Source organism: Bombina bombina, chromosome 3 (genome assembly GCF_027579735.1).
Source record: "Bombina bombina isolate aBomBom1 chromosome 3, aBomBom1.pri, whole genome shotgun sequence".
Taxonomy (NCBI): Eukaryota; Metazoa; Chordata; class Amphibia; order Anura; family Bombinatoridae; genus Bombina; species Bombina bombina.
Window position 1 is genome coordinate 159,586,023 of NC_069501.1, and position 20,220 is coordinate 159,606,242.

At 37.3% G+C, this 20,220-nt stretch overlaps 1 protein-coding gene across 1 annotated transcript in view; it reads left to right on the forward strand.

The window, feature by feature from the left end:
- Positions 1 to 20,220, forward strand: part of ROBO2 (roundabout guidance receptor 2) — a 637,624-nt gene that overhangs the window by 603,902 nt on the left and 13,502 nt on the right. Inside the window, exon 26 of the mRNA XM_053706022.1 lies at positions 10,602 to 10,769. Coding sequence (XP_053561997.1) covers positions 10,602 to 10,769 — 168 coding nt within the window. The remainder of the gene's footprint in view (positions 1 to 10,601; positions 10,770 to 20,220) is intronic.

Consider the following 20,220-nt stretch of genomic DNA (forward strand, 5'->3'; position numbering starts at 1 on the left):
AAATGCATTCTGAAAAGAGGTGGCCTTCAAGGTCTAAGAAATTAGCATATGAACCTCCTAGGTTAAGCTTTCAACTAAGAATACCAAGAGAACAAAGCAAAATTGGTGATAAAAGTAAATTGGAAAATTGTTTAAAAGTACATACTCTATCTGAATCATGAAAGTTTATTTTGGCCTAGACTGTCCCTTCAACTAAAATATCACTAAAAAACAAAAAGCACCCTCTCATATAAAATGTGTGGCCACCAATTAACAAATAGCACCCAGGTGGTGAGTCTTCCTAGCAATGCTTTTAAACAAATGATACCTAAATAATGAAGCAAATTAGATAATAGAAGTAAATAGGAAAGTTGTTTAAAACTGTAAGCTCTGTCTGAATCATGAAAGAAACAAACGTGTTTCTTGTCCCTTTAAGGAATGATTTGTTTAGTTTAATTCCATTTTAAGTATGCAGGAGGTACCCCAACTTTTCTATAGTAAATACTGCAGTATTCATATTTTAATTATACACGGTAGTTTCAACAGGCAAAGGCTACTATTTCAAATAAAAAAATAAAGGTAAAATAGCTAATTGCAAACATTTATTTCATTTAATTTTATTGATTGTTCAGGGTTATTTCTATTAGGATTATGCCATTTTATTCCTTTAGATTGAAGGAAATAATGATTGGACCGTACAGCAATGATATATGAAAATATTTTATGAAAGCAATATGGTGATGCCAGTTTAAACAGTATGGCATTAAAGAGTAGGTATAAAATATTGGTACACAAATATATACACACACACACACATACACACACACAAAGAGTGTGTATGTATATATATATATATATATATATATATATATATATATATATATATATATATACAGGGAGTGCAGAATTATTAGGCAAGTTGTATTTTTGAGGATTAATTTTATTATTCAACAACAACCATGTTCTCAATGAACCCAAAAAACTCATTAATATCAAAGATGAATATTTTTGGAAGTAGTTTTTAGTTTGTTTTTAGTTTTAGCTATTTTAGGGGGATACCTGTGTGTGCAGGTGACTATTACTGTGCATAATTATTAATATTATAACGAAAAACAAATATATACCCATTTCAATTATTTATTTTTACCAGTGAAACCAATATAACATCTCAACATTCACAAATATACATTTCTGACATTCAAAAACAAAACAAAAACAAATCAGTGACCAATATAGCCACCTTTCTTTGCAAGGACACTCAAAAGCCTGCCATCCATGGATTCTGTCAGTGTTTTGATCTGTTCACCATCAACATTGCGTGCAGCAGCAACCACAGCCTCCCAGACACTGTTCAGAGAGGTGTACTGTTTTCCCTCCTTGTAAATCTCACATTTGATGATGGACCACAGGTTCTCAATGGGGTTCAGATCAGGTGAACAAGGAGGCCATGTCATTAGATTTTCTTCTTTTATACCCTTTCTTGCCAGCCACGCTGTGGAGTACTTGGACGCGTGTGATGGAGCATTGTCCTGCACGAAAATCATGTTTTTCTTGAAGGATGCAGACTTCTTCCTGTACCACTGCTTGAAGAAAGTGTCTTCCAGAAACTGGCAGTAGGACTGGGAGTTGAGCTTGACTCCATCCTCCACCCGAAAAGGCCCCACAAGCTCATCTTTGATGATACCAGCCCAAACCAGTACTCCACCTCCACCTTGCTGGCGTCTGAGTCGGACTGGAGCTCTCTGCCCTTTACCAATCCAGCCACGGGCCCATCCATCTGGCCCATCAAGACTCACTCTCATTTCATCAGTCCATAAAACCTTAGAAAAATCAGTCTTGAGATATTTCTTGGCCCAGTCTTGACGTTTCAGCTTGTGTGTCTTGTTCAGTGGTGGTCGTCTTTCAGCCTTTCTTATCTTGGCCATGTCTCTGAGTATTGCACACCTTGTGCTTTTGGGCACTCCAGTGATGTTTCAGCTCTGAAATATGGCCAAACTGGTGGCAAGTGGCATCTTGGCAGCTGCACGCTTGACTTTTCTCAGTTCATGGGCAGTTATTTTGCACCTTGGTTTTTCCACACGCTTCTTGCGACCCTGTTGACTATTTTGAATGAAACGCTTGATTGTTCGATGATCACGCTTCAGAAGCTTTGCAATTTTAAGAGTGCTGCATCCCTCTGCAAGATATCTCACTATTTTTTACTTTTCTGAGCCTGTCAAGTCCTTCTTTTGACCCATTTTGCCAAAGGAAAGGAAGTTGCCTAATAATTATGCACACCTGATATAGGGTGTTGATGCCATTAGACCACACCCCTTCTCATTACAGAGATGCACATCACCTAATATGCTTAATTGGTAGTAGGCTTTCGAGCCTATACAGCTTGGAGTAAGACAACATGCATAAATAGGAAGATGTGGTCAAAATACTCATTTGCCTAATAATTCTGCACTCCCTGTATATATATATATATATATATATATATATACACAGTATATTAATAATATGTCCCTTTAAGTGTAAAGTTTTACTACAATAACTTTTCATCATTTAGTTATTTAATTTCTGAGTACTTGAAAATATATGTTATAGCTAAAAAGAATATATATTTTTGAAAGAATATACATGAGCATTATATTATCTTCTGTCTCTCTTGCGTATTCAGCAGGACTTTTATAACTCACTCTTTCTAAGTTCCTTTGGAAAAAAGATATTGCAGACAGCGCCCCATTTGAATTATGGATATATTCGACATACACATGCAAATTGGATATTTTTGAAAAACAACTACTACTTATAGAGTAACATGAAAAATGCCTAGTATTAACGTCATTAGATACATTTAACAACCATTAATCTTTCACAAGGAACATGTAATAACCAGGTACCTAATTTCTGGTTTTCCTTGTGTGTTGCATATAAAGAATGTGTTTTCTTATCTCCACACCACAGGACAGAAAAAACATAGTAGCTGCCAAGGAAGAAAGATGTAACAGAAATGAAGCGACATCATCTATTAATTTAAATTCAGTTTTCTATTAAATTAGACATATTCATATATGTACAGTATCTGTCACTATAAAGCTAATCATGAAGTTAATTTTTTTAAAATAGCTGCATTTTTTAAGATTGCACTGTTGCAGTTAAGTTAATCATAGTTATATAATGACAGTATCAAAGTAATGGCCTACATTACAAGTAATACCAATTGAAAATATTTTAATTTAACTTAATGATATCATCTTAACATTAATATTATATTATGTATTCCAATATGGTCACAATTCAAATAATAGATTACATGCAGACTATGTTAAACATCAGCAATATTTCTCATCACGTGTAAATCCCCTATGCATTTGTTTGAGAAATATTGAATGATTAGTTAACCTTTTTGCTGTTAGTATTAAAGAGTCATGAAACCCATGTGATTCAGATAGAGCATGTGATTTTAAGTAACTTTCAAAATTACTTTTATTATCTAATTGGCATTATTCTCTTGATATCCTTTGTAAATGGAGCAGCTATGCACTACTGGAAAATAGTTAAACACATCTGGTGCTCCAATTCAAAGAGGCATACTTTTTCAAATAAGGATGTCAAGAGAATGAAGAAAATTAGATAATAGAAGTAAAGTGGAAAGTTGTTTAATATCACATGCTCTGTCAGACCCATGAAAGAAAATATTTGGGTTTCATACCCCTTTAATTTCTGGGGATAAAAATATAAATGCTGGTGTTGTATTGATGCCTTCATGAAATCATATACTGCCAGATTACTGTAAACAAGAAAACAAGACCACAACAGAAAATCCTAACCACAGTTACCCTTCATATTAAAGGTACAGTAGTTATCTGTAATTACAAGATATTTCTTTGTATTGAATAACATTTCAGCAGTCTAAAGATTTTTAAAACAAATTATCATACTTTTTTCCACTGCCATTGTTTTTAAATCTCCCAGCTCCACCCACTGTTTGCTTTATTTGGAGGAGTCAGTTTGGGCTTGCATAAGTCAAAGCTAGCCACAGTTTTAATGTTAGTATAAAGTACATTGTTTTCCAGTTGTTTTCAGCTAAAACCAATAAAGGAAAGATTTGTAGCATGTTTAACCTTGAGAAGTCAGTAGGGTTCATTTGTAAGTTCTAAAAATTAGAAATACCACAATTTTCAGAGCTAAATCAAATGAAATGGTGGAAAAAAAATAATGAAAATCGTCCAAGCAAGTCCCACCTAGTATATGTTTCATTCCAAATTCTGATTCCAGTGATGATTGGATTTTTTGTTTTTTTTAATCTGAATTGAAAAATGAAGCTTTTCCGCCCTAATGGACACCCTTTTTATTAATCTTAAGTCTTTGCCACCGAGAGGCCTGACAGTAAATGTTTTTGGCTCTTAATGACTGTATAGGAAATTTTATTAAATTTGGTTTTCTAAAACTTTCTGATTAGTTAAGTAATTTATTAGGGCTAAAGGGATTTGTTCAATGTTAGCACTGATTAATCTCCTCTTCTAATTGGTTGAGAAAATTGTCCTTACCAATATTTGATTTTTGAAATTGCAAATCTTTAATAGAATATAGAAAAAATAAATAAAGAACAAGGTTAATTCATAACACGTAGCTTGAAATGGCCCATATAATATGACAATAAATTTAGAATTTGCATAATGCTTCTAACATTTTTAAGTCCTGTGGATGTCAAAGGTTTAATTGATGAACCCAATGAACATAAGAATAATTGTTTTATTCTTCAGATAGTTAGGCAAATTGCATTAAATAAAGAAAATGTGGTTTCTGAATAAAGTACATGCCTTGAATGGGAAGAACAGCTAGTTTCTGTGTCTCATAAAAATGGTAATACAACAATTAGCACAGTCATATTCTAAAACACAGACTTTTGCTTAATGGATCTAGTTACACACATTCATCAGCAAAAGATAGACTTAGCATAAAATGACATGTAAATGAATTGATGACTGACCGTAAATTAATTTTAGTACAGAAGATGTAATAGAGAGACACAGCTAGATGCCACTTTATCTCAGTATTTTATTGCTCAGCAACTACTTAATGCTCTATATGCAGCTGAACATACTAACAAACCTTATACAGATTAAATATACAATTATATGCACTTATTTGTTGTCATTTAAAAAGCTATATTCTATATACTCTAAACCTCCCATCATCTTATTTTTTACCAGCTTTTGGGTCCACAATAGAAACTGCAGACCAGATCCATGCCCTTACCACCTTAGCTTACCAGTTATTAGGGCCATTATCTCACCTCTATCTCATTCATTGAGGGTGGTTGACGGGCTCTGCATTTATGTAAATAATTGCATGAAAACAGATAGCAGCACTGCACAAGGATTTCCTTATTCAATGATAAATACTGACAGCAGATGAACAGTGTTACATTAAAATGGGTGCACAGGTTCCCTAGATGGGAACCTTGTGCGTCGGTCAGTTGAAAAATAGGGGCCTATATCTTAACCCCTTTGCAACATAGAGGAACATAATACTCATATTTGGATGGAGGAGAATTTAGAGGATCACTGTAGAAGCTGCAATAACATAACACATTAGAAACTAGGCTCATTTAAAATATGGAATGGTACTGAAAGTGTGCCTCTCTCTCAGCCAAAAATAAATATGGGAGCATCCCTTTTTTATTAAAAGAGAATCATCTTCTTTAAATAAGGTTCCACATGACCTTCTATACCAGAGGTGGTTCTGGGAGGTATACACCTCAATCATTATTTTTGTGCCCCCAAACCTCTAAGGTGCCAGTTTAATTTTAAATGTACCACTTTTTCTTACATGTTTACGGTTTATGTAGAAAAAAAAAAAAAAGAGGCAAAGGAGCAAGAGGCAGGATTTAAAACAAAACAAATAAAATTAGGACTTGGTGTAAGAAAATGAGGTCCACCACCTGTACTCAAAGCAGACTTTATATTTAGCTTTATGTCAAGTTTTTGCACCTCTGAATTATGGATGATATGAATATAACATTTTCTGAAACGGTTAGACACATTGGGGCTGATTTATCAAAGTCTGGTGGACATTATACACTGTAGCCTATCATGTCCACCAGACATCACTAAATGCCAACAGCATACACTGTTGGCATTTAACTTTGCACATTGCAATGCCGCCATCTGCAGATTTGCAGCCAATCGGCCACTAGTAGAGGGTGTCAATCAACCTGATGGTACACGATTGGGCGGATTGATGTCCGCAGTCACAGAGGCAGCGGACCAGTTAAGGATCACCGGTCTTACGACTGCTGATTTATAACTGCTGTTTCCGGCGATCCTGAAGGCTCGTGCGGAAACAGGAGCATCAGGGGCCATTCGTCCCTTGATAAATCGTCCCCCAAGTTCTAAATATAGTGGGTACTGTTCTCTTTCTGACAAATAAATCCATAAACCATCTAAATGTTATATGGCCAATGAAAAAAATATATAAAGAACTAATTTAATTGTCACCACACTGAAGCCCCGATCGCTATGTCGAATGAGCCTGTTAAAATATTCCAAGCTCCCGACATAGCGGCATCACTAAGAGGCATTTACTATACATGCCATTGTTAGGTGATGCTAGCTATAGATAAGACCCAGCATCGCCACTTATATTGGCATTGTATAGTAAAGGATCCTTTGAAATATAACTGTTGTGCCTGACCACTAATCCTAATACCCCTAAACTGAAGTACCCCATGATCGCAAACTAACACTACATTTATAAATATCTAAACTGCCACATAACCACTGCGAATATCTATCCTATTAACCCTTAAACTGCTACATACCCATCGCAAGTACTAAACTATTAACCCCTATACTGCTACATACTCACTGCAAGTGCTAAACTATTAACCCCTATAATGCCACACACCACCGCAAATAATAAGCTATTAACCCCTATACCACCACATACCCACATTTACTAAACTATTAACCCCTATATGCCACATACCCACCGCAAGTACTAAACTATTAACCGCTATACCATCACATACCCCAAATGCAAACTAACATAACACCTAACCCCCTTTAAACTAAAAACCCTTAATTTGCAATTAAAAAATAAATATCTAAGTTACAAAAAAAGATTAAACCTATTTTGTTTTGTTTTAATGAATATTACATGTTTGTTTGTTCTTAGATCTATTTACAAACCTATTGACTTTCCAATATATTTACAATATGGTATACAACATAATTCAGCATTGTGAGCCAAATCATAGTCATAAATACTGTTCCTTCTTCATTAAATGTGTCTTTTGAAATGCTCGTCAGCACTTGTTTATTTTTTTATTATTGTGAATAATAAATGTATTCCTTTTTTAGCTAATAATTGCTAGATGGACCATCTTTATAATCTAGTTTGTGTTGTTGGCAAATGCTGGTAGATCGGTGTTATTTACTTTTCCATTTATTTACATTTGTTCAAAGCATTCACAAACTGAAAAGTCCAAAATAAGATTATATTTCTTTAAAATGCATAAAACAGCAGATTTGTTTTTCTGATGCAACTTTTCTTGTAATTAAAAGTTGTGATTTCTTGTTTCTAAATTAGTGGCTAATGCATATTAAACATATGGCATGAATATCTCACTTTCAGATTCAGACCAAGTGTTTATGTTAAGGCTGAAAATATGAAGAACAGTAACAGCTTGAGTAATATGTTAGCAAATGCAATTTGCTGTCTGGTTTATAATGGTATTAAAAGTTTTCTAACTAGTTTTACATTTTTACAAAAAATATAACACATTTATTGGTATACATATGTGTATATTTCATTTTGATTTTTACTATCTCATTGCAATAAAGTTTTTTTTTATTTGAATGTCAACATGAAAATGCTTTAGTTCAAAATAGCAGGTGCTTAATGTCCTGGTGCCATAATAATGCCTCTCATTTAATTGGTAATTCAAATGTCACAGAGATTGGATAATGAATGTGCTTTAACAACATTTTCTTGCATTAAAGAGCTTAAACTCTGTCTTGGAAAATGAAATTCAAAATTTGCTAGTAAGAATGTTGAGATGGTCCAAACTTTGAATCTTCAGCTCCATTATGGAACCTTGAAATTTAGCATTTTCTCTTATGGTAAAAACAAAAAAACAAAACATATAACAGTAAAATTTGATTCACTTCAAACCAACTTATAGAGGTTGTTAATTCCTGAAACTTGGCTGGAACAACAGTTTATAGATAGTTCATAGCCCTTAAAAAATTGCTTTTCTGCTATTCCCCATTTCCCATAAAAAAATACACACTACATGACCAAAAGTATGTGGGCACCCCTACTAATTAGTAAGTTTGATTGTTTCAGCAACACTCTTTGCTAACAGGAGCATAAAATCACAAAAATAGTCATGAAATCTCCATAGATAAACATTGGTAGCACAATCGGTCATAATGAAGAGCTCAGTGACTTTAAAATGACACTATCACATGATGCCATCCAGCCACCAAGTGCTAGACCAAGCAAACTTTCAAAGAGGGCCATAGGGTGTTGAAACATGTAACGTGTAAATATTGCTGGAAGCAACTACGGCACAAGAACTGTGCTTTGGGTGCATCATGAAATTAGTTTCCATGGCCAAAAACTTGTACACAAGCTTCACATCAACATGCACAATGCCAAACATTTTCTAGAGTGGTGTAAAGCATGCCACTGCTGGACTCTGGAACACTAGAAACTTATACTCTGGAGTGATGAATCACGCTTTAATATCTGGTATTCTCATGGAAGAATCTGGGTGCAGCAGATGCCAGGAGATTGCTACATACCGGAATGTATAGTGCCTACTGTAAGTTTGGTGGAGGTTTAATGGTCTGGGACTGTTAACAGTAAATTGGGATAGGCCCTTTAGTTCCAGTGAGGGTCATAGTACTGGTACAGGAAACAAATGCATTTTAGATAATTGAGTGTTTCCATCTTTGTAGCAACAGTTTAAGAGAGTCGCTTTCCTGTTCCTTCATGACTGTGCCCCTGTGCACAAAGAATGGGAACATATTTTCACAGACATACTCTAAAACATTGTGGAAAGGCTTCCTGGAAGAGTTTCAGCTGTTATAGATGCAAAGGTGGGACAACTCTATAATAAGTCCCAGATGGTCAGGTGTCCACATACTTTTGGCTATATAGGGGATATATTAGTACAGGAAAGAGACAGTTGCATAGGAAAACACACTTTGTGTTGCAGATGGAGAGAGGCAGAGGATTTGTGTTTCATGAGGAAATGAAATGCCAGAAATGACTCTGGCTGTTAAACAAAGCCCTGTTCTAAAGAATAACATAATATTGAAATCATTTACCTTCACTTTACAAGCTGTATGTACAGTTTTTGAATTCTCAATTCTATCAACAACTGTAATTAAATATCATTTCTGAAAAGGTCTTTGATGGGTGTGACAGATTCTCACCTTTGTGTTTAAAAGCTATATTTGAAAATTCTTTAACAAGCTACGGGTCATCAAACATGACTTTTTAATTTCTGGACAATAAAAAATGTTTGCAACTCATTAGACCCCCTACCTTTATTTTTAGGTTCAATGGTAAATGGATGGGGTTCTGCATCTGATGAGGATCGTAACTTTTCTAGTCATAGATCTAGTGTAGATAGCTCATCCGATGACTCCATATTTACAAGCGGCAGCTTTTCACAATCACTGATTGCAGCTGCAGATAAAGCTGGGTTTAGGCTAAATGGAACTAGCCTATCAAGAACAGGTTTGTCAATTTATAATTGGTGCATAAAGCATGGGGGACGGCTCTCTTCTCCTTGAGCTTTCTTTCCATAATCTCGTGTCATGCTGCTACCTTTGTATAATATGCATGGCAATTGGTGGATGGGCCCTCTCATGAATAAAAAATGGCTTTTCTCATGCTGCAAATGAGCATAATCTTCTGAATTCTCATTCTCTAAAATCATTCTCTTGACGCTTTTATTACTATCACTACAGCATTGCCTTTTTGTAACTAATAAGCAATTCTTTACTTGAAACTTATTTTTTTAATCAAAATAAAATATTTTACAATGTTAAGCTCATTGCTTAATGCTTATCATGCATAATATATATTTATGTTTCTCTATATTTAATTGGTTTGGACATTATTTTTATTTAAACCATGCAATTCCTTTTGTATTATCCAGTAGATTGTTAACATATTAGTATTGCTGTATTGGACTGATTTTAATATTTTCACAATAGTTTAACTAACCAGTCCCGTACAGGACGACATCTGGTTAATGAGTATAGCAAACTAAATTAAAATGTAAAGTTGTTATGCTGGTAAAATTAAAATAATAATAATAATGAAAAAGTATAAAACAAGAGATACAACACATTATATACCAGAAACTGAAAATATATGTTCCGGTGTAAATGAAAGAAATCAACAAAATCTATTTTAGCAAAATCACATTTTTGTTTACCGGGTAAATAATTATGGTATATAATAAACAAAAATAAACAAAAATGCATAATAAAAATGTTTTTGCAAATTCGAATTTTAAAAATGATCAGATTGTTTTGATAGATTGCAGTACCAATTCAAAAATAGGTAGCTTTGTAACACTTATTTGTATGTATATTTTTTTTCTTTAGGAAAAATGCACTCTTTTTCTCAGAAGCCCAGACCTGCCAGTCCATTTTCTACTGACAGTAATACAAGTTCAGCCATGAATAATAGCCAAAGACCACGGCCAACAAAGAAACACAAGGGTGGCCGACTGGACCAGCCACCTGTACTTCGCAGAGATGGAAATGCAGATGGTATGATCTGTTACTATTATTATTTTTGTAATATGGGTAACTAAGTATATAAACTCTTCAATAATATCTATTACAAGCCTAGCTACCCTTAATAATGTATTTATAATGTATTTACTGTTTACAGTAAATATGGACATGTAGCTATGCAACAAAAAGATATATACACATTATTTGTTTAATACTATAGTTACCTATAGTCAACTATAGTTTTATTTTAATCTGGAATGAATTAAATCATGCCAATAATAGTTGGTATTTTTAATACTGGATTGTCAGAACTCATCAAACTTGGATTTTATTATATATTTTATTTAAATTTGTATTCAGCTAATGTACTGGGTTTGCCTGACCTGTCCATACCAAACCAGATTGACAAAATAAGAGATTGAGCACACAATGATAATGTAATCTACATAATTGTCTTTAATGACCCCTAAAGAATGTTAATTCCAGATACTTGTCAGGTACAACAGTTTATAGTCCTTTTATTTGGCATTATTTGCTCTGAACCTGCAGTTCCCCCAGTGGTACTTTAACTATGTGTTTAACCCCTCTATGGAAGCTATACACATATAGTGCTAAAATGACATTCTCTAACAAATAAGAGTATAATTTATTTTATACTATAATGGCCCTTTAAACTCTGGCATTAATGTAAGTTTCTAGTTGATGATGTTTGTGTTTAAAGTGAAGGTAAACTTTGATGAATGAAAACCCGTTTTTTAAAAATACTATTAAAAACAGGGGCACTTTCATTCATCAGAGTTTAGAAAGCAGCCGTTTTGTTTAAAAACATACCTTTCTTCTCTTCACAGCCGGATCAGCTTCTCCCGCCCGGAGATCCTCTCTTCACACGTCAGCAATGACTAATCCGGCTTCCTCCAATCACGGCTTTCCCCCCAAAGGTAACATTGCCTGAGGCCATGCCGTGATTGGAGGAAGCCGGATTAGTCATTGCTGACGTGTGAAGAGAGGATCTCCGTGCAGGGGAAGCTGCTCTGGCTGTGAAGGGAAGAAAGGTAAGTTTTCAAACAAAACGTCTGCTTTCTAAACTTTGATGAATGAAAGTGCCGCTGTTTTTAATAGTATTTTTAAAAAACGGGCTTTCATTCATCAAAGTTTACCTTTACTTTAATGTGCACGTGTAGTGTGTTTGTGTGGTGGGTTCAGTGTGTATAACATGTTCATAAACACATAATTCTCAAGAACAGTGAATTTTCTTCTGATACATGTAAACACATAGATTACAAATTGTTAAATGGACATAAAATTCATTTCTTTCTTGATTCAGATAGGGGATGCAATTTTTAAATATTTATTTAAATCCAGCAGAGTGTACAGTCAAAATAAATTCAACCTCTTTGTGCCACGCAGGGCCAGGTAAACCACATTTCGGAGAACCTCAAAAAACAATTTAAAACAATAACTTCATTTTATCTTAATAAATTGGTCCCCACAACGTAAAGTTTGTACACTAAACTGGAGTCTTTTCTATTTTATTTATACTGGTTAAAGAAACGAAAAAAAAGAACAAATTAAAACAAAACAAAACAAGCAGTCAACCAAACAAACAAAAGGAGAAGGAGAGAGAAGAAAAAAAAAAAAAAGGGGGGGGGGAGGAAAGAAGGGGGAGGGAGGAGGGGGAGGAGGAAGGGGAAGTGGAAGAGGGAAGGGGTAAAAAAAAGAAGAGGAATATAGGGATGTGAGAGAAACCCCCCCCCGCGCCAGAACACCTTCAGATCTCTACCAAGCACCCAGAAGGACCAGTTCCGAGTTCCTAAAGGGGAATATAAGGTCATGCATTTCTGTGTCTTGTAGTGACTTGAAGGCAGACCATTTACTAAAGAATCGTCTAATGTCTAAATCGTTATCTAGGTTAGTATCCCTTTGTTCTAAAAGGCATTGTTTTTTCAGACAATTCTTTATCTCTGAGATAGATGGTATTGCCCTCGTCTTCCATTTTTTGAAGATAAGATATCTAGTTGCTAAAATAGATAAAAATATCAGTTTATTCTCTGAGTTGTGTTCCCCATGACCAAAAACAATCAATAACTGTGTAAGACCCGGATGGGAGATCCTAAGGGTTTTGTTAATCCAGAACTCTAATTTATACCAGAGGTGTCTTATTCTGGGGCAACTCCAAATCATGTGTATTATGTCCGCTGCGGGGAGTGAACACTTTGGACATTTGTTAAAGCTAGCATAATGAATTTTGTCGCCTTTTTTGGGGGTGAAGTATGCATTGTGGAGAAGTTTAATGTGCATCTCACGCCATGTAGCTGAGAGAGAGACCTGAGCCACTTTACAAATTGAGCTTTGAATAGTTTTTGTATCAATAGTTGATTGTGGTAAAAACCTATTCCATAAAGCAGTAATTTTCTCTAGCTCTACAACGCCTTTGCCTGATTTAAGTAGCTGGTAGCATGGGGAGATGGACCTAATGCCATTTTTGAAGAGAGTAATCCAGCCTTCCAGTTTTCCCATACTCCAGCTCCATCCTACCTCGTTCACTAGTTCGAGTAGAAAGTGTCTAACTTGTAGGAATGCAAAAAATTCCTTATTGTTGATGTGAAACTCTCCTTTTAGCTCGTCAAAGGATTTGACAATGTTCCTTTCTGGGTCCCAAAGTTGTATCACCCTGCTCAAGCCTAGGTCTTGCCACTTCCTAAAGGTTCCTGAACTGACTCCTGCGGGGAATTTCGGATTTCCCTGTATTGGAAGATAGTGAGAAATTTTCCCATTTAGGGATAATAGATTACTTATTCTCCACCAGGCCCTTAGTGGATTAGAAACAGATTTAAATCTTTTGATTCTGCCTGGTAGATCTTTTGGCGGGCAGTGAGCCAGCGCTATCAGCTGATACGGGCTACACATATTCTCTTCCAGGAGTTGATTCGTAACATAGTTACTCTGGGATATCCAGTCGGCCACCACGCGGGCTAGAAAGGCATGATTATAGGATCGAATATCTGGCAATGCAAGGCCAGCACTCTCTTTTGATAGAAAAAGTTTATTTAGGGATATCCTAGGTCTTTTTTCCTGCCAAAGGAATTTGCTAAGTGAGCCATTTAGGCAGCGAATGTCTTTCTCCAAAAGAATTAATGGGACGTTCTGGAGAACGTAGAGAAGTTTTGGGAGCAAGATCATTTTAAACAAAGCAATCCGTCCGGATAAAGATAGCGGAAGAGATTGCCAGTTTTTAAGTTTTTCCCTGATCATTTCAAAAATCGGAGAGAAATTAAGATTGTACAGGTCCCCCTGGGATGAAGGGATTAAGATTCCAAGATATTTAAGAGATATTTTAGAGACGGTAAAGGGAGTATCATAAAGAGAGTCTTTGTTTTGTCTCAACCATAGCAGTTCCGATTTTACTTCGTTAATCCTATAGCCCGAAAAGGACCCAAATTTTGTTGTGATGTTTAACAATTTGGGGATGCTGGATTTAGTATCTGAAAGAAGATCATCCGCGTATAAGGCAATTTTTATAACTTGCTTCCCCACCTTGATGCCTGGAAGTTGTTGCCTAACCATAATTGCTAGTGGTTCGATTGAAATGTCGAAAAGAAGGGGAGAGAGGGGGCATCCCTGGCGCGTTCCCCTTCCGAGAGTTATCTGTGAAGAAGCTATAGAATTGACAATCAGGGTAGTGTGTGGTTCTTTATAGAGATTCATAATGAATTCGAGAAATTTACCTTTGAAGCCAAAATTTGTCAGAGATGAAAAAAGATGGTCAAAATGTATCGAATCGAATGCTTTCTCTGCATCGATCGAAAGAATAGCCAGGTCGGGTGCCACCCCCTCCCCCCCTCCCTCCAGTGCCTCCAGTTTCCTAAAATACTCCGTAACAAGTATGGCCTCTCTGATTTTAGCTGAAGAGTTTCGTCCCCTAAGAAACCCCGCCTGGTCAGGGTGTATTACCGTGGCAAGTGGTGCTTGGAGGCGTTCAGCAAGAATAGAGCAAAATAGAGCAAAATATCTTATAATCTCCGTTCGGGAGAGCTATGGGCCTATATGATTCTTTGAGGGAGGGATCTTTCCCGCCCTTCAAGATTAAGACAGTATTGGAAGAAGAGAAAGAGGCGGCCACCTGATTGCCTTTGATGTACATACTGTTGTATAAATTGTTGAGATAGGGAGTAATCTCAGAATTCAGAATTTTGTAAAACTCATTTGGGAGACCGTCTGGTCCGGGTGATTTATTATTGGCAAGATCTACAATTGTTTTATTTATCTCTAATTCAGTGATTGGAGTGTTTAGGGAATTAATCAATTCCGTTGATATTTTTGGGCAGGATATTCGACTCCAGAATTGGGATGCCTGTGAGATATCTGAGCCTCTACTTAGATAAAGATTCTGATAGTAGCTGGTGAAAGCTTCCGCTATTGCTTCTGGTTTATCAAGAAGAATACCATCCTCTTGAATATTTTCAATGAGAGATGTTTTCCTTTCCCTTTTTACCAGATTTGCCAGTAGTTTGCCAGATTTATTACTGAATCTATAGATTCTGGCTTGGAGTCTAAGATCCCTCTGTGTTTCCTGGAAGATTGTAAATGTGTCTCTTGTGTTTTTGGCCCGAATATATTTTGCCCAGTATCTAGGTGATTTTTCAAGTAAATAAGAGTTATATGAATTAATCACTGAGCTAGTAATTTCTTGCTCCCTTTGTCGTATTTTCCTAAATCTTTCCGCGCTATAGGCTATGATTTCGCCCCGGAGGACTGCCTTAGCAGCCTCCCAGAAAACCAGGGGCGAACCTATATAGTCTTGATTATGATCCAGATAATCCGCAAATTTGAGTTTAAGCCAATTCTTAAACTTCAGATCATTTGCGAGAAAGGAGGGAAATAAGAAGCGTGTTGGTCTCTTATTATAGCAGCTAGTCTGCACCTCGAGTGAGATGGGGCCGTGATCTGATAAAAAGATAGGAGACAAGCCTGCTTTTGCTTCTGTCAGTCTTATTCTGTCGCTGATGAGAAAAAGATCGATTCTGGACAATGTTTTGTGCGCTTTGGACAGGCAGGTGAAATCTCTGACATCGGGGTTTTGAAGCCTCCAGATATCTCTTATTGCTAGGTTGTGCATAATTGATTTTATTAATTTAGCTTCTAAGTTATCCCGTTTTTGTTTAGGCGACTTACCAGAAATTCTAAGTCTGTCTAATGGGCACTGTGGAGACATATTGAAATCACCTCCTAGTATTAGGTGTCCCTCCTGAACAGAGAGAATTTTGGCCTGGATCTTGTGCCAAAAGCTGGGGTCTAATTTGTTGGGGGCATAAACATTGCATAGTGTGTAGATTGTTTTGTGGATTTTAGCTTTAATTATTACAAATCTCCCATCAGGGTCTATATCACTGTGAATAACCACTTGGCCAATTTTCTTCCCAATCAGGATCGCCACCCCTCTCTTCCTTCGCTCTCCCGGGGAGAAGAAAATTTCTTTCACCCATGTGGATTTGAGTTTCTGAGATTCTTCTGTTGTTAGATGTGTTTCCTGCAAGAATGCTATATCGGCCCCTAATTTCCTCAGATGCGTTAGAATGGCCTTTCTTTTAATTGGAGTGGAAATCCCACCCACATTCCATGAAACTAATTTAAGGTTTGCCATAGGTTTTTAACTGGGTAGTATGACTGAGTCCAAATGTGACTGGCGCGGGTGGGAGGGGAAGGAAAGGGAAGGAGGGAAAAAAAACAAAAAAAAAAACAAAAAAACCCCAGAGTTTTAAACAAAAAAAAAGAAAGAAAACCAGGAGGGCTTAAAGACCCATCTATCATTGCTTTCCTAAGACAAGGAATCCTGCTCATGATAAAGAAAAGAAAAAAAGAAAAAAAGATGAAGGGAAGAAAGGAAAAAGAAAAGAAAAATAAAAGTGGGAAAAACAGCGGAAGATAAATCTCTTTCCCCTTTTTCTCTTTCCCTTCCATTTTCAGCCTGGTGTATATGTGCCTGAAGTGTTAGAGCCTTTCAAATGTTGTTCTACTTCTTGAAGAGTATTGAAAATAAATGTGTTCTCAGCTTCTTTGATTTTGAGTTTTGCAGGATAGATTATGGTGGCTTGGTAGCCCTGTTGGATCAATTTTGTGCACATGGGGGCTAACACCCTCCTTTTGGATGATGTTTCAGCTGAGAAGTCTTGAAAAAGGAGAATTTTCGATTCTCCAATGGTAATAGGCTGATTCTTACGATAGAATTGCATCAAGGTAACCTTATCTTGAAAATTCAAGAGTTTAGCAATTACTGGTCTAGGTCTATGATTTCCTTTATTATCCACCCAGGGTCTACCAAGCCTATGTACCCTCTCTACTACTATCGGGGGATAGTTAGGTGGGAGTTTGAGAAGCTGAGGTAAATGCTCAGAGATGAAGGAGTTTAGGTCCTCATATCTTTTATCCTCGGGTATCCCTATCAGGCGTATGTTATTTCTGCGAGCGCGGTTCTCAATATCTTCGAGTTTAGCCTGAATTACGTTTAGAGAGTGTTTAGTTGAATCTAACTTGGTGTTATGTGATATGGTAAGATCTTCAAGATCTGACACTCTCTGCTCAATTTCATTGATTCTGCCTGCGGACTGTCTGATTTCCTGAGATAGGAGAGTGATATCTTGTCTGATCTCTGACTTTAGTGCATCAAAATTAGGAGCTAATGCTTCCATTATTCTGGTGACTAAATTTTGCATGTCCGATACATCAGTTAGGGAGGATGTGATAAGACGTGATTCTTGAGGTTCAACTAAGGTCGCTATGGTGTTCTTTGCTCTCCTGTCTTTGTGTTTTGCAGTCATGACTGGCGAGGGAGTCTTAGCATGTGAGTGAAAAAATTTATCCATGAGACGCTTCAGTGAATGAAAAAGGAGAAATCGTGTTTAAAAAAAAAAAAATTGTCGAGGTGCTAGAATAGGGAGAGAAAAGTGGGGGAAGGGAGTGGGGGAAACTGTGAGGAAATGTGAGGGGAGTGCGTGCTCTACTTTAAGCCTGATTTCAGTTAGTGAAAAGGAAAAAAAAAAAAAAAAAAAAAAGGGGGGGGGGTGCAGATGCAGGCCGCTGGAAAAAAAAATTATTCAGGGGCCAAGGGGTGATTGGAGACACGCTCGCCAGGACTTATAGATTTGGTTTAGAAATATTAAGGGAGAGCCACTAATTCTAGGCAAGATTACTCCTTTTAAGTGTTAGCTGTTATTTTTGTTTTATTGACTGTGCCCGTAACCCTGTATCTTAGGGAACCTTACCAAGGAGTATCGAACTCTATGTGTTATCTAGTTTTGTTTAAAGTGAGCGAATTGTTATCAGATAGAAATTGTTTTTAGATCAGTTGAAAAATTTACCAGGCGTGACCAGGTGGTCCTAGTAGGTAGCACCAGAGGCTTGAAACCTGGGCAGCTCTTATGTAGCAAGAGCTGCAATAAGGACCATTTCAAGGAGAAAAAAAAAAAAAAAAAAGAAGACCCAATAGATGCTTAGCTTATAACATTAAACATTGAATCTGCATTCTTATATTTCAGAGCAGGAATAGCAGGGGGAGAGGAAACTCAAAAGTAGGTGCAGCCAATAGGCTGCTCAAAATTTATTTTTATGTATGTAACCACAGCTCCTAGGGAGTTTAGACTATAGTGTAGAGAAGTAGAATAAACGAATCATTTTAAGTCATGTGTTTTTAGGTAACCTGTGGCTATTTAGCCTGCGGTATAGTAATCCTAAATACTAATAATTGCAACTATGTTCTGAGATACAACATTCAGTATATATATTCTGTCACTGCCCCCCTTATCCTAGAGGGGTGACTTCAATAAACCTGGAAATTTATATGAATTTAACATATTTATAACTTTTGCCTGTTTAAAGCCTTAATCTATTCCACCCGTCTATATAACATGAGCTCTTATAGTGCAATAGGGCTTAACTCTTTACAATTATTTAAACAGTTATACAGATATGTGAGCTTTCAAGGTGGTGTAAGTCCTAATCAAATCCCTGGGTACTTTTTAAGAGCTTCTTGCTCCTTTATCAGTTCCAGGGCCAGACCCTGTCAGTCCTTGTATATATGTTCCCTTGAGGTGTCACTGGCAGCCTTAAACAAGAAAGAAGGAGGAAAACACAGGGTGTATCAGCTCTAAGGTGCCTGTTTAGAGACTTACCCCCCCCTTCGCGCGTTATCCAGCCACCCCAGAAGTCCGTCGTCAGCTCAAATATTCCGGCAGGCAGCCCGGTTCCAAAGCAAGGACTGCTATGCCTCCTCCTTTGCTCCAGCTGGTCCGGTGAGCAGCGTCAGTGCCCCTCGCAGATCGTTGGGACCGGGGGAGGCAGCAACACCAGCCTGTGCAGCAGGGCAGTCTGTAGGGGGTGCCCCCGGGCCGAGGTCTTGCTCCGTGCTTGGGCCTCGTTCCCTCCCACGCAGCACCGGTGGGGGAGGGAGGAGAAGAAAGGAGCCGATCTACGGGCCGTCGGAGGGGCCACAGAGGTGCAGGATGCAGCAGCGGGACGCCAGCGGGGCCGCAACAAAGCGGCAGGCGGATCCGTGGATCAGCAGGAAAACGGCGTAGCCACAACGGTGGGTCAGATGGAAAGATGAGGTGTTAGCAGAGCCGCATCAATGCGGCAGACACACATTTACAGTGGTAGGAGAAAAACCGCCAATAGAATCACCGCAGTGCGGCGTGCTTGGAAGGAAAGCTATCCAGCAATTTAGAGTTAGTTGTCGTGGGGTGGCTGGCGCACAGGGGGAGTTTGTCCTGTAATTACAGTGAAGGTACTCTTTAGCAAGCAGACAGGGTCCCAGCAACTTGGGTGATAAATATATCGGCAAAGTTCAGGCCCAGCAAAAGAGCAGATATGGTGAATGTTTGTGATTTGTAGAGAAAAAAGTCCAGATAGATGTAGGTAACAAAGGCCAGTGGGATGATAGGCCACTGGCATGGGTTCCGGAACAGATTTTGCTTGACTGTCCACGCAAATGTATCAGCCCACAGTCAGGGGCTGAGGGCTGGGCGCATAGAGATTTACCGCCAGCAGGTATGGGACTGGAGCTGTTGCTTGGGCTACACCTGTGCAGCACACCTGTGTAGCTCCACCTCCACCGGAAACCCAGGGATGCAATTTTAAACAACTTTCAATTTACTTAATTTTCTTTGTACCCTATGATGGAGTAGCAATGCACTATTGGGAGCTAGCTGAACACATTGGGTTAGCTGGTGACAAAAGGCATATATATGCATTCACCAATCAGCAGCTAGCTCCCAGTAGTTATTTGCTGTCCCTGAGTCTTTGTAGGTATACTTTTCAACAAAGAACATAAAGAGAACAATGCAAATTAGATAGTAGATGTAAACTGGAAAGTTGTTTAAAATTGCATGCCCTATCTGAATCATGAAACTTTAATTTTGACTAGACTTTCCTTTAACATGGATTTTAAAATTGATTCAGTGGTTTCTCTAAAAGCTAGTATAATGTCCAAAAC